The 16,252-nt window shown below is 41.7% G+C and overlaps 2 protein-coding genes across 2 annotated transcripts; both read right to left on the minus strand.

Annotated features, from left to right (window-relative positions):
• Positions 1-3,398: 3,398 nt before the first annotated feature.
• LOC109630440 (claudin-3-like) lies at positions 3,399-4,463 on the minus strand. The gene has a single exon (XM_020088667.2). It carries the CDS (start codon positions 4,319-4,321, stop codon positions 3,674-3,676), a length of 648 nt encoding a protein of 215 aa, XP_019944226.1. The 5' UTR covers positions 4,322-4,463; the 3' UTR covers positions 3,399-3,673.
• A 1,242-nt stretch (positions 4,464-5,705) lies between these two features.
• On the minus strand, positions 5,706-11,333 carry LOC109630427 (claudin-3-like). Its single transcript, XM_020088633.2, has 2 exons — positions 10,740-11,333; positions 5,706-6,671 (listed from the first exon to the last, which is right to left on the minus strand). Exons 1-2 carry the CDS (start codon positions 11,218-11,220, stop codon positions 6,013-6,015), a joined length of 1,140 nt encoding a protein of 379 aa, XP_019944192.2. The 5' UTR covers positions 11,221-11,333; the 3' UTR covers positions 5,706-6,012.
• Positions 11,334-16,252: the final 4,919 nt, after the last annotated feature.

The raw sequence follows: 16,252 nt of genomic DNA on the forward strand, positions 1-16,252 counted from the left end.
ACAAGATCAGTGAACCATGAGCTAAAGAATTGGGAATTAACTACAAGGGTGATATTTTTATTTAAGAGAGCCTTTTAGAGAAATAGAGGAAAATGAATAATTATAAAGTTATTGTGAACAGCAGAATAGACTGGGGGAAGTAGAGCAACATGGAAGCATTTAATGAAGTTGATAGTTTGGTGATGATGAGGTACGAAGTTGGTTCGTCTCACGAGGGCGTCTGATTGGACAGTTTGAAGGGAGATGATCCAGAGTTGAGGTCATTGAACTTTCAGCTGAATAAAAGGCGGGGAGATTGAACATTTCAAACTTTGACAGCTCACAGGTGATTGGCACAAGGCGAGCCGTCGCGCTGTGATTGGATAAAGAGAGAGAGAGTGAGCAGGTGGAGCTGAGCGGGAGCGGGAACTGTGCATGAAGGAATGAAGACTGACTGAACTTTAGAGTCATAAAGATCATTTCATTGTGTGAGAATGAATGAATGACAGTGAATGGAAACATCATTTTAATTGTTAAACTTGATTCAATCTCATAACAACAAACAGAAAACCACAAATTTAAAGATGATCATGGAATAAGGTAACTGTGGATCACTGTCTTTGTTGTGAGTCTGTTGTGTTAAGTTTGACACACACAACTTTGTGAATTAACAGATTTAAATAAAAACTTTTGCAGATAATAATCATATGATAATAATAAACCTTATCTATTTAGCATCTTTGAATTTAATTTTGTGTTATTGACTGGTTTTGTTTGTGTCTGTCCTGTCACACCTGTTTTAAATCTGTGCAGCACTTTGTAACTTTGATTTGAAAAGTGCTGTATGAATACAGTTGATTATTATTAAGTATTAATATCTAAATGTAAAGCACACACGAGAGGGGAAACAAAGAGCTGGGGGTTTTTTCCTCCACAGGTAAGAAACTCAGTGAGATTCCGTTCCCACTGACTGGACACAGTGAGTCTGTGTTATTCCCAGTGGGTGTGGGGGATGGAAGCCTTTCTCTTTCTGACTTCAGGTGCCAGGAAACCTCTCTGCCCTTCACATTCCCCAGTATCGGTCATGTGACCACAGTTTGACCAGAGCCAGCGGAGCGAGACCACAGAGACTCAGAAAGCTCCTCGGCCGTTTATTTCATGAGAGTCAGTTTCTACCTGGTTTTCTTCATAATTGTGTTTATTAATGATTGACAGGTTTCTTGTTCAAATTTAGTTTTCTCTAAAAAAACTCAAAACAACAACAAAACATCCATAATAACCACAGGATCTTACACTTTCAACATTATAAAGATAATGTGGGTGAACTAATTGTTTATTTAGGGGAATATATGTTATCCAATCAGCAAATAAATAATTAGCATCATAAAAGACAAAAAAATGCACAGAATGCTGCAATTCTAACCCACATTTGGGATTACATGTATTTATCATGACATATATTACAGCTTGATGGAATCTAACCTCACCCGTATAGTGTCCCTTGTGAAAATATCAAACCATTTCTCCCAACAGAAACTCAAAGCAGCAACAAAACAACACATAGAACTACAGGATGTTAAAATAACAGCAGCAGAGGTATGAAAGTGTTTTAGTTTGTTTAATTTTTTAATCAGTAAATAAAAAATCTTGTCTTAAACAGAAATTAAATTCACAGAATGATGTAAATGTATGTATTTTATGGTCTGACAATGTTTCACAACAGGCCAGTGTTTTTGCATTATCTGGATTTATCATGAAATATGTAATACTAATCTAAACTTCAATTTGTTAAATGCACAAACTGAAAGATATTTGGGTGACCACAGAAATATAACGTATATTATGTGTACTCCATCCATTATGAATAATCCATAAGTAAATTGTGGGATGTATTTAAGGCATTTTAAACTCCCTCTAGTTTACCTTCATGAAAGCAGGACAAACAAAATTGAACAACAACAATAATGAAAAACCTCTTGAATACTCCTTACAATATAAACTGAGCTGTAATCTGTAGTTACTGTAACTGTGACTCATCGTGACCAGATGTTGAGCCGTCGTCCTTTGTCCGAGGTGACACTGATCCTACAGAGTAATGTGATAGATGCATGGAGGCTCCTTTCCCATATTTACTATGGTCATGAATTTTTCAAGAGGGCTCCGTCACCAGGTGTGACTCCACAAACACTGAAAGACTCTGGACTCATGGAAACTGTTACTGATTGGATAGAGAATGTTTTCACCCCTCTAAGTTTGTTCTGTTTGTTTGTTTGCTTGCAAGATTACGCAAAAACTGACGGATTACTACGAAACAAGGTAAAAAGATGTGGAATGGGTTAGAGAAGAAATTTTGATCAGGGGTGGATCCAGGAGGGATTTTTTCTTTTCCTTTAATGTTGCGAAATTTGGCTTTTTTTTGGTCATTTTCACTGATAAGAATTGACGGATCTTGATGAAAAAGTGAAACGTTTTTGCAGTTTCGTTGACTTTAAGAGGATTTCTGGGCCTCGGTGAAGTTTTAAAAGGTAACAGCTCAGGACAGTGGACGAGTGCAGAGGGAGGTGGATGCATTCAGGAATCTGCCACAAGGACTTAAAGCTTCACTCGCCTGGAAGACACAAAACCCTCAAGAGGAAAGTGCTGTTACAAGACTCTTCTACATTCATCCGGCTCATCGGAACAACAGCAGGAGAATGTTGCTACACAGTGGCTCCCACCAACAAACTGTGTAACTGTGTAAATATGTGGCAAGGTTTTTGGAAAGGAGTGTGACCAACAAATCATGCAACCTGTGGAGAATGACTTCCACTCCTCTGAGCTCACAGCTTCTCACCTCCGCCCGTTAGCTGATCCTGCGGCTAATTGTTGGAAGCGCCTGTGGTTATATTGCCAGGTAACGTTGGCCTGGGGATCAAATGTCAGGGTTCTGTTACAAAGGCACCTGGCACCATCTTACTGACTCACGCTGTGGAGTGTGTGATGTTACAAACCTTTAATGCAGCATAAGCATATAAACAAATAGTGAAGTAAGATAATAAGAAAAGACGAGCAATAACTTAAAAAAAGTCATGTTTATTTAAAAAACACTACAGCTGTGGAATATAAGACACAAAGACAGTAATAAACATTCAAAGACCTCTGCCACGTATTCACCCCCACCCCCACCCCCACCCTTAACCACACTGCACAAAAAGCTTAATACAGTTACCACAAGTCGTTACAGGTTATTCATGATTTTCACACAGTATTTACAACATGCGAACCTGTCGATGAACATTTAACATGTGAAGTTCTTCCATTTAGTTCCCAGAAGTGCTTTATAATGAAGGTGGCGACACATGAAGCAGTAATGGTTATAAAAATATTCAGTCGTAAACATGAAGGAGCCTGGACTCTGTTAAAAAAATAGGTGATTGTACAATTGTCGTAGTTTTTTTATTGTGTTGATATAAAAAAGGCACTGAGGATATTTATTTAGTTTTGAAGCTAAAAAAAACAATTCCACTCAAATGTCCTTTGCAAACTTTTGCAGCCTCAGAAAAACAAAGAGCCTCACGCACAGATTATTAAACATTACAGGTGAATTCGAACACATCCTTCATCGTGGAGTCTCCTTGTTTCCTTGTTTCCTCTGCGCTGCTTCAGTTCGAGCTGGCGTGAGATTCAGTAAAGTCTCTTCCTTTTCGACTGTCATTCATACGTAGTCTTTCCTCTCTAACCCGGGGCCTCCAGCGGACCGTGGGGCGGAGTACGCCATCCTCGACGGGTTGTACCTGGTCTCATGTGGAGGACAGGAGCAGCAGAGGAGTCCGCCACCGAGAATCAGAAGGGCAGCAGCCGCCCAGCCAATGTAGAGCGCTGCCCCCAGCTCCCTTCGCTGAGCATCGGTGAGCAATGGGTTGTAGAAGTCCCTGATGATGGTGTTGGCTGACCAGGAGAGGGGAATGAGCTGCATGACGCCGGAGACGATGAAGAAGACCCCTGAGATGATCATCACCTTGGCCTTGGACGCCTCGTCCTCAATGCAGTTGGTGCACTTGGCCCCGGCGATGGCGATGAGCACGGCGAGGATGGCCAACAGGATGGAGATGACGGTGAGGGCGCGGGCGGCCTGCAGGTCTTGAGAGAGAGAGAGCATGGAGTCGTAGACCTTACACTGCATCTGTCCCGTGCTCTGGACCACGCAGGTCATCCACAGGCCCTCCCAGATGACCTGCGCCGTCACAATGTTGCTGCCGATGAAGGCCGTCACCCTCCACATGGGGAGGGCACATGCCACAATGGCAATAATCCATCCCAGAATGCACAGGGAGATGCCAATCAACTCCAGCCCTATAGACATCCTGAAATGTCTTCTTCTGCTGCTGCTGTGAGGAGGTCACAGAAAAACTAAATCTGCAAACAGGGGGAAGAGTCAACCTGAGACACAACCTGCAATTAAGATAATTTCAGCCTTCGCATCTGTGATGATCTGTCTCTCCTCAACTTCACCAGTATCCTTTATAAGGCGGATCAGGCCGAGGGGAGGAGTCCTTGAAGAAGCTGACATCATGAAAAAGGGGAGGAAGGACCTGAAGTAGCCTCTGCTATCAGTTTACATGGCCGACTTCCCGATGGGCCTGTCTGCTAAGAATCCCTGGGCAGCGAAAAGGGCACGAGTGGGGAGTTAGAATCAGAGAAACGGTGGATGAAGATTGAAAATATGAGTTGTTCATATGATCTAACAGGGAGTGGCTCATGTATTTCTACACTCCTCTTTTTACCTTTGTCTTTATCTTGATATCAACGGTTTTCTTTTGAAACGGGCAGTAAACGAACTTGTGTATAAGATCACTTTTGTTCGAGGTCTCGGTCGTAGATAAACTTCACCAGGTGTCTTTCTGCAGCTCCAGTGAGGCTCCTTACGAACAAAGAATGCCTGACCTCCATTTCTCTGCCTCCTTATCATCACTCTGTGGTGAAAACCTTTCGCTCCATCCAAAATACCAGCGTGTCAGAAAACCTCTCCCTTTCAGGTTGACTGCGGTGTTGATGAGGTCATGCAGAGGGTTTGAAAAAGGTTTTATAAGAACAAGGAACTTTCTTAAACTTTCCTCCTCCAGTGGGAGTCAGAGTTGGAGTATTATCTCTGACGGGCTCTAATGATCTTACCTGTCTGCAGACTGCCCTTGAAATTCTTCGAGGCAGGGTCCATCCTCCCCCTCCACCACCCTCCTTTGGCATTCTGTGGCCCTGGTGTTGACAATGCCCCCCCCCCCCCCCCCCCGGTGCAGCCCCCCCCCCCCCTCTCACATGAAACGGGTCCATTGTCTGGGAGCAGAGAGCCGAGTGTGGGGAAGCCGACAAAGCAGCGGTTCATGTTATCACGGAGCAGCACAGACATGTGGGAGACAGTGCAGGTGAAAAGATGCTGTGATAGAAACTCCCACTCGACTTCAGGGTGAAACCAGTTAAACACTTTTCTCGGTAAAGATTAAATCTGGATTCATTTTTAATATGCTTTATTAATATTCCACAGTTTAGACTGAAGACCAAAGGCGACGGGGCCTGTGAGATCAGGAACATTTGACTTATCTTAACCCAACATCACTCGAGTTTTACTTGATTGCTTATTGCTTTTTTTTGTCCCTCTTGCCAATACTTAAAAAATTCAGTTTGTGAACATGACAATAACAATTTTTTTTTCGCCTTTGAGCCTCAAATACTTACGAAACTGACACATTCAGTCAAAATCAAGAACTTTAATGAAAAAACATGTCAACCACACAGATAAGGAGATTTACAACAGGTGCAGGTAACAAAGATGCATCATGTACAGTAGCTTCACACAAATAATTCTGAAGGTTTTTCATGAAACATAGTTAAAACAACAGAAGCATGTTCCTATAAATGTAAGAAACAAAGCATACAAGTAATTATATAAAGTATAAAATAAAAACCTATGACACAAAAAACTTTGACAGACTGCATCTCAACACGACGACAGATCTATGTCCGTGATGGTAAAGTGTGAGAAAAGCAGCAGATGTGAGTTCAGACATAGTCTCTCCTGTCGTAGCCACCTGGGGCGATCGACCTGGTTTGCGAGTACATCATCCTGGATGGCGGCCCGTACTTTTTCTCCGGTTGCGGGGGGCAACTGGAGCAGAGGATGCTGCCTCCGATGAGCAGAAACGCAGCCGCGGCCCAGCCCAGGTACAGAGCCGCACCGATCTCCCTCTTCTGCGCCTCGGGTATGATGGGGTTGTAGAACTCCATGATGATGGTGTTGGCGGACCAGGAGACGGGGATGAGCTGGGTTAGAGAGGCCAAGATGAAGGCCACACCAGCAGCTATCATCACCCGAGCTTTGGCCGTCTCCTCGTCCACGCAGTTGGTGCACTTCGCCCCCATGATGGCCACCAGGACCCCCAGGACCCCCAGCACGATGGAGATGATGGTGAGGGCCCGTGCCGCCTGGAGGTCAGCGCTCAGAGCCAGCATGGAGTCGTGGATTTTACACTGCATCTGCCCGGTGCTCTGGACCACGCAGTTCATCCAGATGCCCTCCCAGGTGACCTGAGCGGTGACTATGTTCACCCCGATGAAAGCGGACACTCTCCACATGGGCAGGGCGCAGGACACGATGGCTGAGATCCATCCCAGGACGGCCAGAGCCACTCCGAGTATCTCCAGTCCCAGTGAAGGCATGTCTGAACTGTGTGGCTCCTCGGTATCAGACAGAAGGGGGTTGAGGGAGTGTGCTCCTGGAAGCTGATCACACATATAAACACAACATTTCTCCAGAGCAGAAGGTGGGGTTTCGTTGGTTATTGGCCAGGGAAGAGTTCAGATTATCTTGTGCCCCACCTCGTTTGAACGGCCAAAAAAAGAAAGGAAAAAAAACAGCCTTGGCATGTGAATGTCCTCGGCTTAATCATTCAACTTCGTCGGCCCCGGTAGCGCTCCCACCTGTTTGGGTGAGGGGAGAGTAAACAGAAGGCCTGGATCTCAGGTCTGCAGAAGTTAAAGGATAACAGACACAGTAAAGGCCTGTGGATGAATGATTGAAAGTGGAAGGAACCAGCGTTCTCTTTACACTCGTATCCGAGGAGATTAAAGCTTCAGGATTCACAATTCTGACCTGCAATCGTTTTGTTATGAAGACTTTAACCTGTACACACATGCATTAATTAAACTTTATTAAGGTTAGGTTATGTTTTCATCAGAGTCTGTTTGTTAGTGTGCAGTGTTTCTCAAAAACTACTGAACTAACCAAAACATGGAGGAAAAACGAATCCATTAAATTTTGGTACATTTATTTTCACTTTCATAAACATTGTTATTTTTGATGTTGTCACGAATCTTGATGGAAAAAATCTGGATATTTTGAGGACCTGATATCTGTGAGTGTGTGAAATTAGTTGCAGCTTGAAATGAAGGGGGCTGCTGGGGCTTGGCAGAGGTTTGTGCTCTCATGAGTGCTATGAACTATGTTTAATGAAGCTTTGGAAGAGGGAACGAGGGGTAAAATGATAATTCTTTGGCTATAACTCTGATTATTCGATAAAACTATGTGTCTCAATGCTTAATTTCCTGTGTGAATAACAGATAATAAGAGAACCCAGATGTTGCAATGAGGCGGTGAGGAATTATAGAAAACCATAGAGAGAGAGACAATGCTCAAAATGTTCCTCATGACAGTTCTTGGCCATTTATAAAGCATTTAACTTCTCTAATTGTGTTTCTTTTTGTTTAGAAACTACAAGATGATCAAATATTATATAATAACATCTGGTTGTGTTCCGCTATGTGCTTTTTATTGCTTCCCTGACAGTGTTCTGAAATGAATCTGTTTCACTGGTGACCGTGGGAGGTTAATGACAGAGACCACATGTGGGAGCTGCAATGCAAACAACACAGACCCTCTGTAAATATGCAGCATGTGCATGTAGAGCTGATAAAACATAATTTATGAACAGCAGTGTGTATTTCTGTCAGGAATCAAACATGTTTCCAGTGATACAAAGAGTGTGGGTCATTGTCTTACAGCTGAAACAATAGCTGGTGTGCCTGTGTGTGCAGATGGGTGGCGGGGTTCTTATCAGTGTCCTTGCTCTGAAGGTCACAGTGCATCAGGGGTTTCAGCCTCACTTTAACTGTTGCACGTGCCACAGAAAAAGACCCTCCTATATTTACACTCCCACCTCCTGTAGCTTCAGGAGTCATTAATCGTTCTTAGAGCTTTGAATCTTCTCTGCATCCTTATTCATCTGTAAAACAGCTTCAAAGAAAGAAAGAGACTGGAAATAAAAAGAAGCTGATTTATCAACATCATGCAATTATTGTGGTAAAACCTTTCCCTGTTAGGGCCTTGGCTCACATACGTGAATCACGTGACAGAACATATATGTCCCAAAAATGGTGAAATACGACCCACACTCCTTGCATTGTGTGCATGAGCGGGCACATATCCAGCAACACAGAGTAGAGGGCTGCTTGAGCGAGCACAGATTCACATTAGAGGAGGGGAAAGTGCAGTTCACTGAACGCACACACACACACACACACACACACACATGCATTTGAGGAAAATTGTTTTTGAAAGAACAATCAAAGTGACTTGTGGTGCACTAAATACTTTTAATGGAAAACAGGTAGAGATGTTATTAATGTACAACTGCTAGACAATCTGCAGTTACTTGTATTATTGTGCATAATCACACATCTCACTGAACAAAAGCTAGAAACGCCTCGAGTGTATTTTATGAGCGTTTGCAAACATGCAAATCATCATGTAGTTAAACATTTGCAACCAGACGTTGCACTGAAGCCAGTCAAATAATTATCTTAATGAATTCTGCAGAGTCGACAGGTGACCCCACGACTCAAAGCAACTAAAACTTAGATGAAACCAAAATGTGACGACTGCATTAGCAATGAACAATATCCACTGAGACCGGGAGCCATCCTGGGGAAAACAGACCATGCATTTAACAGTTAAAACTGTTTCAAAATAAAATGTCCCCTTTAACAGGGGAACAAAAAGCAGCAGCAGTCTCCAGGGTTGAAGGAGGTCACAACAACCTTCTACATATGGTCGCTCATGCAGTTTGACCCCGTGAGAACAAAAGACAGCACATCTCTCAGCAGCTGGTGGCTCAGATATCACATCGTCTTCATCATCAGCGTCAAACACTGTGTTGTCCTCTGCTCTTCTGCTGAGGATGTTGAAGATCTGATCTGCAGGAAACATCCAGCACAGATCTATAGAACTGGTTGTGGATAGCTCGACTTTCATAACCTTGACCCACTCTCTACTCTGGCACCATTAAAACTGCAGATTGCTCCACGTCAGCCAGAAGCTCTTCAGATGTCTCTTATGGTTTTTATCTTTGCAGACTTCCTCCCATTGTCTTCAGTATATTACATTATGAGCTGGTGCGGTTCATTAAATCAGCCACTTTAAATGCTGTGTCATTATTCTTCACTTTGGAAATAATAATGTACATGGTGCTTATTATTTCTGTATTTCTTATTTCACTTTGTCAACATGGTTTTGTTGTCATTAAATAATATTTAATATTCCATTTTTAAAAAACTGGTTCATCCTAAGAGGCATTTTTTTCGACAGCACCTGCTTTTATTTTGTACATTTAGAGCTGAAGCATCTTTGAGAGTTTCGATACCAGTGACTGTAATTCAGGAAGCAAAGTGAACAGCTGTTCAATAGGGTTTTTGTGGCTCAGATGCAGTCTGGGTTACATTTGCTCTCAGATACAGACTTTTATCTCTGACTCAGTTTCACCCTCACAAATGGAGAACAGGCTACAATGGAAGGGAAGCAGAGGTTGATCTTCTGAAACAAGCCGTCCATTGTTCCTTTCGACCATTTGCATTGAAATGAAATACCTAATTTTTGTGTGCGCCAGTACAGCGCTCATTGGTTGAAGCCCTTCAGCTGCCACATACCCCCTGTTCCTGCATACCATAGTGCTGATTATGTTACACTTCATTTTAGCATCAACTGACTCTGTGGCAAAGTTACAAACTGCAAAACAACTTGAAGAGGTTTGAAAAATGAATTTGTGCTCTTTTATATATAATCTCGTCAAAAGCTTTTAAAAGTTTTAATCTGAGGTGATCTGCATAGGAACTGCAGCGAGATCTGAAAATCAAAGATCAAACGTGCAAAACAAACTGATGCTCCGATTAGATTACAGTGACAAATGTGAAACTCGGTTGGGGAAACACCATAAATAAAATGCTGCAGCTTTGAAGATTTTTTTTTGGAGATTATTTTTTTTCAGCCTATATTAAAACATTATGCTTCAAACTTAGTTTCAATCATGCAAAACCTTTTTTTATTAGATTTTAAGCTTTCAATGCCTTTCTTCAGTTTCAGAATATGACATGACGTTTACTCCATATAAAATGTATTGATGTTTTTAACACAAAAATGAAAGAAACTTAAGAAAAATGGCATCAATGTCCAAACCCAACATGCTGCAGTGAAATCAATGTCATCATCCACACACTGAGCACAGACGTGTTAGTGTTGGTTATTGTTTCCTCATCTGCACTCACAAATGATTACACATAGTCTCTTCTGGTGTATCCGTTCACTGACATGGTTTTGACAGCTGAGTAGTCCACATGCGGCGGCACAGGGCCACCTCCCCTCGGCGCTGCAGCTGACCTGGGGGGGCAGGAGCAACATAACAGGACCCCCCCAACAATCAGCAGGCAGGACGCAGCCCAGCCAAAGTACAGAGCGTTGCCAAACTCTCTCTTCCCCGTCTCCTCCAGCAGCGGGTCGTAGAACCCCAGGACGATGGCGTGGGCCGTCCAGGACACTGCGACCAGCAGCAGCAGTCCGGCCACCACAAAGGTTCCTCCAGCAGCTACCACCAGCTTCGGTTTGCTGCTCACGTCCCGGCTGCAGTTGGTGCACTTGGCCCCGGCCACCGACAGGCCGATGCCCACAATGCACAGCACCATGGAGACGATGACCAAGGCACGAGCAGCCTGCAGGTCTTCCGGTAGCCCCAGCATGGAGTCATGCACCCTGCAGTGCATCTGACCCGTGCTCTGCACCGAGCAGTTCATCCACAAGCCCTCCCAGATCACCTGGGAGATGACGATGTTCTGACCGATGAAGGCAGCCACCCGCCACATGGGCAGGCCACAGGCCACCATCACCCCCAGCCAACCGGCCACAGCCAGGATCATGCCGAGGATCTCCACACCTGCGGAGTACATGGTTGAAGCTGGGGATGAGGAAGGAGCTGAACACGACTGTCTGCCAGGTCTCTGTGGATAGAAGGCCCTCTGTGTCCGCAGGCTCAACCCTCCTGAGATGAAGGCGATATCGGATCTCGTTGACTCAAAGTCCTGCGTAAGAGTTTTAGTGAGGGTGAGAGAGGGGGGAGAACAGATTCTACCTTCTTTATACAGCTTAGACGACTGAAGGTGGAGTCAGTTTAAGGTGGCATCATGTTTACCTTCAAACTACACGTGTGACCTTTAAATGTATGTATGAAAATCAGTCGTCCGGCTGAAAACATTTTGTGAAGAACAGTAAAATGTTAAACATGGTCTCTGGAGGAACATGCTTCCTTTTCCTTACATCATTTACACAGATTACACAAATACCTTTTGTAATCGGTTCTGAATATACTGTGATACAAGAGATTCTTTAAGTATTTTGAATTTGAGGAAGAGGACATGTCTGTAACGTGTGACAACCTTGAAGAAAACTGCGGAGTCACCTCCTGAATGAGATCTCCATGCAAGATAAAAAAAAGCAACAATGACAGGCCTTGTTTTTGTTGGTCAGCTCCATAATCCCACCTGAGAGGAGAAAAATACACAGGGGGTCATTATCCTTAAATCCTGTCCTCAAACCTGAGGCTGTGTGGTTACACATCCAAATAAACAAGATGCACTGAGAACATCAGTGACCTAGCATGAGCAGATAATACTCTCAATCTCCACTGGAAACATAATGACGTAACATTAAACCATAAATACACACCTGGGAATTCATGCTTGGTTATCTGTGTAGGTAAATGTCCCCTTTGTACAGTATGTGATCATTTATTGGGAATCTCAATAAGGTTTTAGGAAACTGTTCTTTCTGAGCAAGGCAATTAAAATCTAACTCCACAAAAAGAGAAATTAAGATGCTACAGGCCCCAAAAATTAGAGAGGTATTCATACCTCTGTCAGGGGCAGTTTTTCCTTCTTTTTTTTTTGTCAAAGTAATTATTATTCTCTGAGAAATCAGTGAAAATGTCAAAAATCATTGCGGTGTCAAAGAATGTTATAAAAACTTCCTGGATCTGCCCCCTGATCTGGATCTGCACCAAAATATAACAGGGTCTTTCCTGATCTTTATCCTTAAGTTTTGTGGTCATCCGTTCAATTGTTTTACGTAATCTTGCTCTCAAACTAGCAAACACACAGAATCTAGAATAGCTCCTTTGTGAGAATGCAGGTGAGCGCTCTGTCATTACAGGCTTTTCTCTAATTAACAGGGGTCACCTGGGGTCAGTGGTCAGAATGATCACTGCTGCTATCTTGTGAGTAACCTCCTCCACACACAGACACACACACAGACACACACTAACACACACCCACACCCTCCCGTCCTCCCGCACCAACACACAGACACACCTGACAGAAACTGGTTAGTCAGAGGAATGCTATCCAAAAACATTGGCTGCTCCGTTTTTCTTAAAGTTTATTTCTGTCATTTTAGGGATGAGGCGTCATGACTGACAGTTGCAATCATAATTGACGAAGATATCTAATATATTTGAGATCATTTGGATGTGGACAGTGGTGGAGGAAGTACTCAAATATTGTACTTGGTAAAACAATAGATATACTATTTTTCAAGTTAAAGTACCACATCATTTTCTGCTTGAGTGAAAATAAGCCATTGCTTTAGTATATTCTTAAAGTATTCAAAGTACTTGCAGATTGTAGCCTATTCCTTAATGCAACGACCCTACTACTATCATTATCTGTGTCTTCTGTGTATTTTGTTTAATTCAAAAATAACATTAAAGAATGAAGCTAATGAAAACACAACTCAATTACTGTCATTGGAAACATTTACTGGAGAGAAAACTACAAATATTTCCTTATATAACTAGCAGAGTAAAAGTAAAAGTATCCAAATATAAATCTCAAGTGCAGATACATGAAACATGTAGTGATGCAGAAAACGTACCTTGTTACATCATCCATCTTTAACAGTCCCATTTCAGGTTATTAAGAGGTTAAAAAACGAAACCAGGAACCACTTTGGAGAAATAATATTTGTTTTGAAGATTACATTTGTAGCTTTGTGTGCATTATATTGTCAACTTGTGTTTTTACAAGCAGAGGGAGCCAATATCTCATTATATCCTTGTTGTGTTGATTATATTTGTCTGGGAGAAAACGCCCTGCATGGGAACATGGTGGAGTCTGCTCCGTTAGTGTGTATTACTCATCCAAATGTGTTACTGTTTACACACAAAACTCAGGTTGGCTGAGAACATCATCTTTATCTCATCTTATAAAATACATTTGTCAAAAACATTATCCTGAGTTTGTTATAATAATATGAATTATCCTTGGTTTGTTTTATTTCTTTTTCATTGCTTTTCTTTTATATTACTGGGAATGTTTTTATTTGGTTTGATCCTCTGATTTTATTGTACTATTAGTGAAAAGCAACACCTATATACAGATTGTGATTATTATTAGGATTCATTCCTCAGCTCTTTCCGAAGTGTCAACTGAGGTCTTCATTTCAGACAAATGTTGTTCCTTGGCTTTAAATCCCTCCTGGCAGCCGGCCCTGGACGAGGAGGGCCAAGGAAAAATATTTTTATGTCTTGGAACCTCTAACCCTGAAACACAGTGAAACTGTGTGGATCAACAGATAAGCTCAGATAAAACAACTTGAATCATCACATGTGATTGGTTAATGCTTCTGGAAAACATTCACATATTTCAGCGTTCACAGACTCTGGTTTTTCAGTAGCTGTAAACTGACCATGCATCTTTCACCACACCCTGATAACAACTGTCTCCACAATGTGTCTAAACACATGAGGACTTGAGATACAAGTATGCGAATTGTTTAATAAATGAACTGAGACAAAACCATTCTTGCCCCATAAGTTTAGCTGGCAGCAGTGGGAGTAAACGTTGATTCTGGCATTTACTGCTCATCATCTAATACAAATATATCACATGCAGAACAAAGGATGTGCAGATACTGTGTTGTAATAGTTTGCGCAACAAATATATCACACGCAGATCAAATGATGTGCAGTTACTGTGCTGTAATAGTTTGCACAACAAATATGTGACACGCAGAACAAGGGATATGTTACTCAAAAAGTTTGGATATTGTTGTAGACAATTGATAAGTTTCCAAACTATTCAAAATAAGAAAGACCACATTGAGACCTTGTCTTAGGTGAAATTAATGTGGAGGCTTCACTGTAAAAAAATGCTGAGTTGAATCACTGGTAAAGATGTTGAAAACTAAGTTATTTAAGTCTTTACAATTTTATAACAAGTTCAAAATGACTTTCATTAAAATATATATATATTTAAAATTTTAGGAAACAAAATGATTTCAAAACAAGGAAAAATGACAACTCTCTTAAATATGTTTTATTTCAAAATTACAAGATATACAAACACACTGTGTAGAGTGTACAAACCTCGTATTATAAACTTGTTTTGAGTGAAAACATGCTTCGATCAGGACAGTTTCAGGAACAGCCGGTTGCATTTTTACATTAACTTTCCTTTATGAAAGTTTCTTGTGACTCTGTGTGAAGCAAATATGTTTTTTCTCACATGTGATGAGCATTTTCAGATTGAACTAAACCCCCTGTTTTAGTTTCAGTCCACCGAACATCACAATATATCTATTGTGAGTCATGGTGCACATACAGTATGTTATGTTATGTTATGTTGTTTACGTGATACAGTAAATGTCTCTAAAGGCTGTTGTGTGATGTTGTTATCCAAACCAAACATTATTTAGGGAGTGCACCACGTCTGAGACAGGTGCACATACCTGATTACAACAATTTCCCAGAAAAAAACATGTTCCTACTTGCAGAGCACCTTGCTAAACATTCCCGTGAGTGGGAGCCAGTCGGACCGGTTTCTACAGGTGCTGGTGTCTAGTGCGGCTTGTTATTTCTTCACATTAAACCTTTGTCAATCCAAACTATCAGAATAGGATTTGTCGACATAACTCAAACATGTCTTTCTTTAAAAGTTCTCGCCACTTATGTGTGTTGCATGCATGTTTAAAGAAATACAGGCCATGTTTTTAAGGCCCAGAGAGAGAGAGGTGTTGCGAACCACAAAGAGCACGCATTAGGAAGTCCAACAACAAGTTACAAAAGAAGGAAGCTTCAGTTGCGACTGTGTTTTGTGTAAAGTCAACAAAGGCATCATCACTAACATACACAAATGGAGCAGAACATTTTCACAGGCCAAAAAACAAACGCTGAATCCCTCCCTATTTCACAACCTGACACGCTCACCAGTATAAACTGACATTCAGCAGCTAAAGCACAAATGTATATTTCACATATTTGCTGTTACATTTTTATAAAGACATTCAATGAGATTTGCGGCTGAAACGTTCTTCATAAGCAAAATATCAAGAAAATCAACTCTTAAAAGAAAAAAAGATCTGAGCCTTTGTGTCCTGGAAAGAGAAAATGACTCAAATGACAATATTTAGTTTGACGTTTTGAGATATTTACACTTGACTTCATCAGATCTTCTCTAAAAGATCTTGGAATTTCTCTCTCATCACTTTGTGCAGAGTCTTTCCGGTTTGTGTCATGTGATTACATGTCAGGCTGGAACATGCATGAGTCACTGAAGATCCCGCAGAGATACTGGCTGTGCTTAAATTATCCACTGAAACTGTGACTGTACTGGAACAATGGCCTCAGGGCTCGCAGTGATGACATCACACACACACACACACACACACACACACACACACACACACACACACACATACACACACTTCCCAGTCGGATGCATGAAACTTCTGTTTTATTTTAATTTCCTGAAAAACACAAACAAACAAGACCAAATCTCATTACATCACACAATATTCATATTTCACGTCACTGCTCAAAACTGATTTTTTTTATTCTTTCACATGGATAAATACATAAATAAAACATTACACTTTCTGAGCTAAATATGTTTAATCCTGGCTCAGAAAATGTCTGCTCCCTGAACCAAG

The sequence above is a fragment of the Paralichthys olivaceus genome, chromosome 11 (assembly GCF_024713975.1).
Source record: "Paralichthys olivaceus isolate ysfri-2021 chromosome 11, ASM2471397v2, whole genome shotgun sequence".
In the NCBI taxonomy this organism is placed as follows: domain Eukaryota; kingdom Metazoa; phylum Chordata; class Actinopteri; order Pleuronectiformes; family Paralichthyidae; genus Paralichthys; species Paralichthys olivaceus.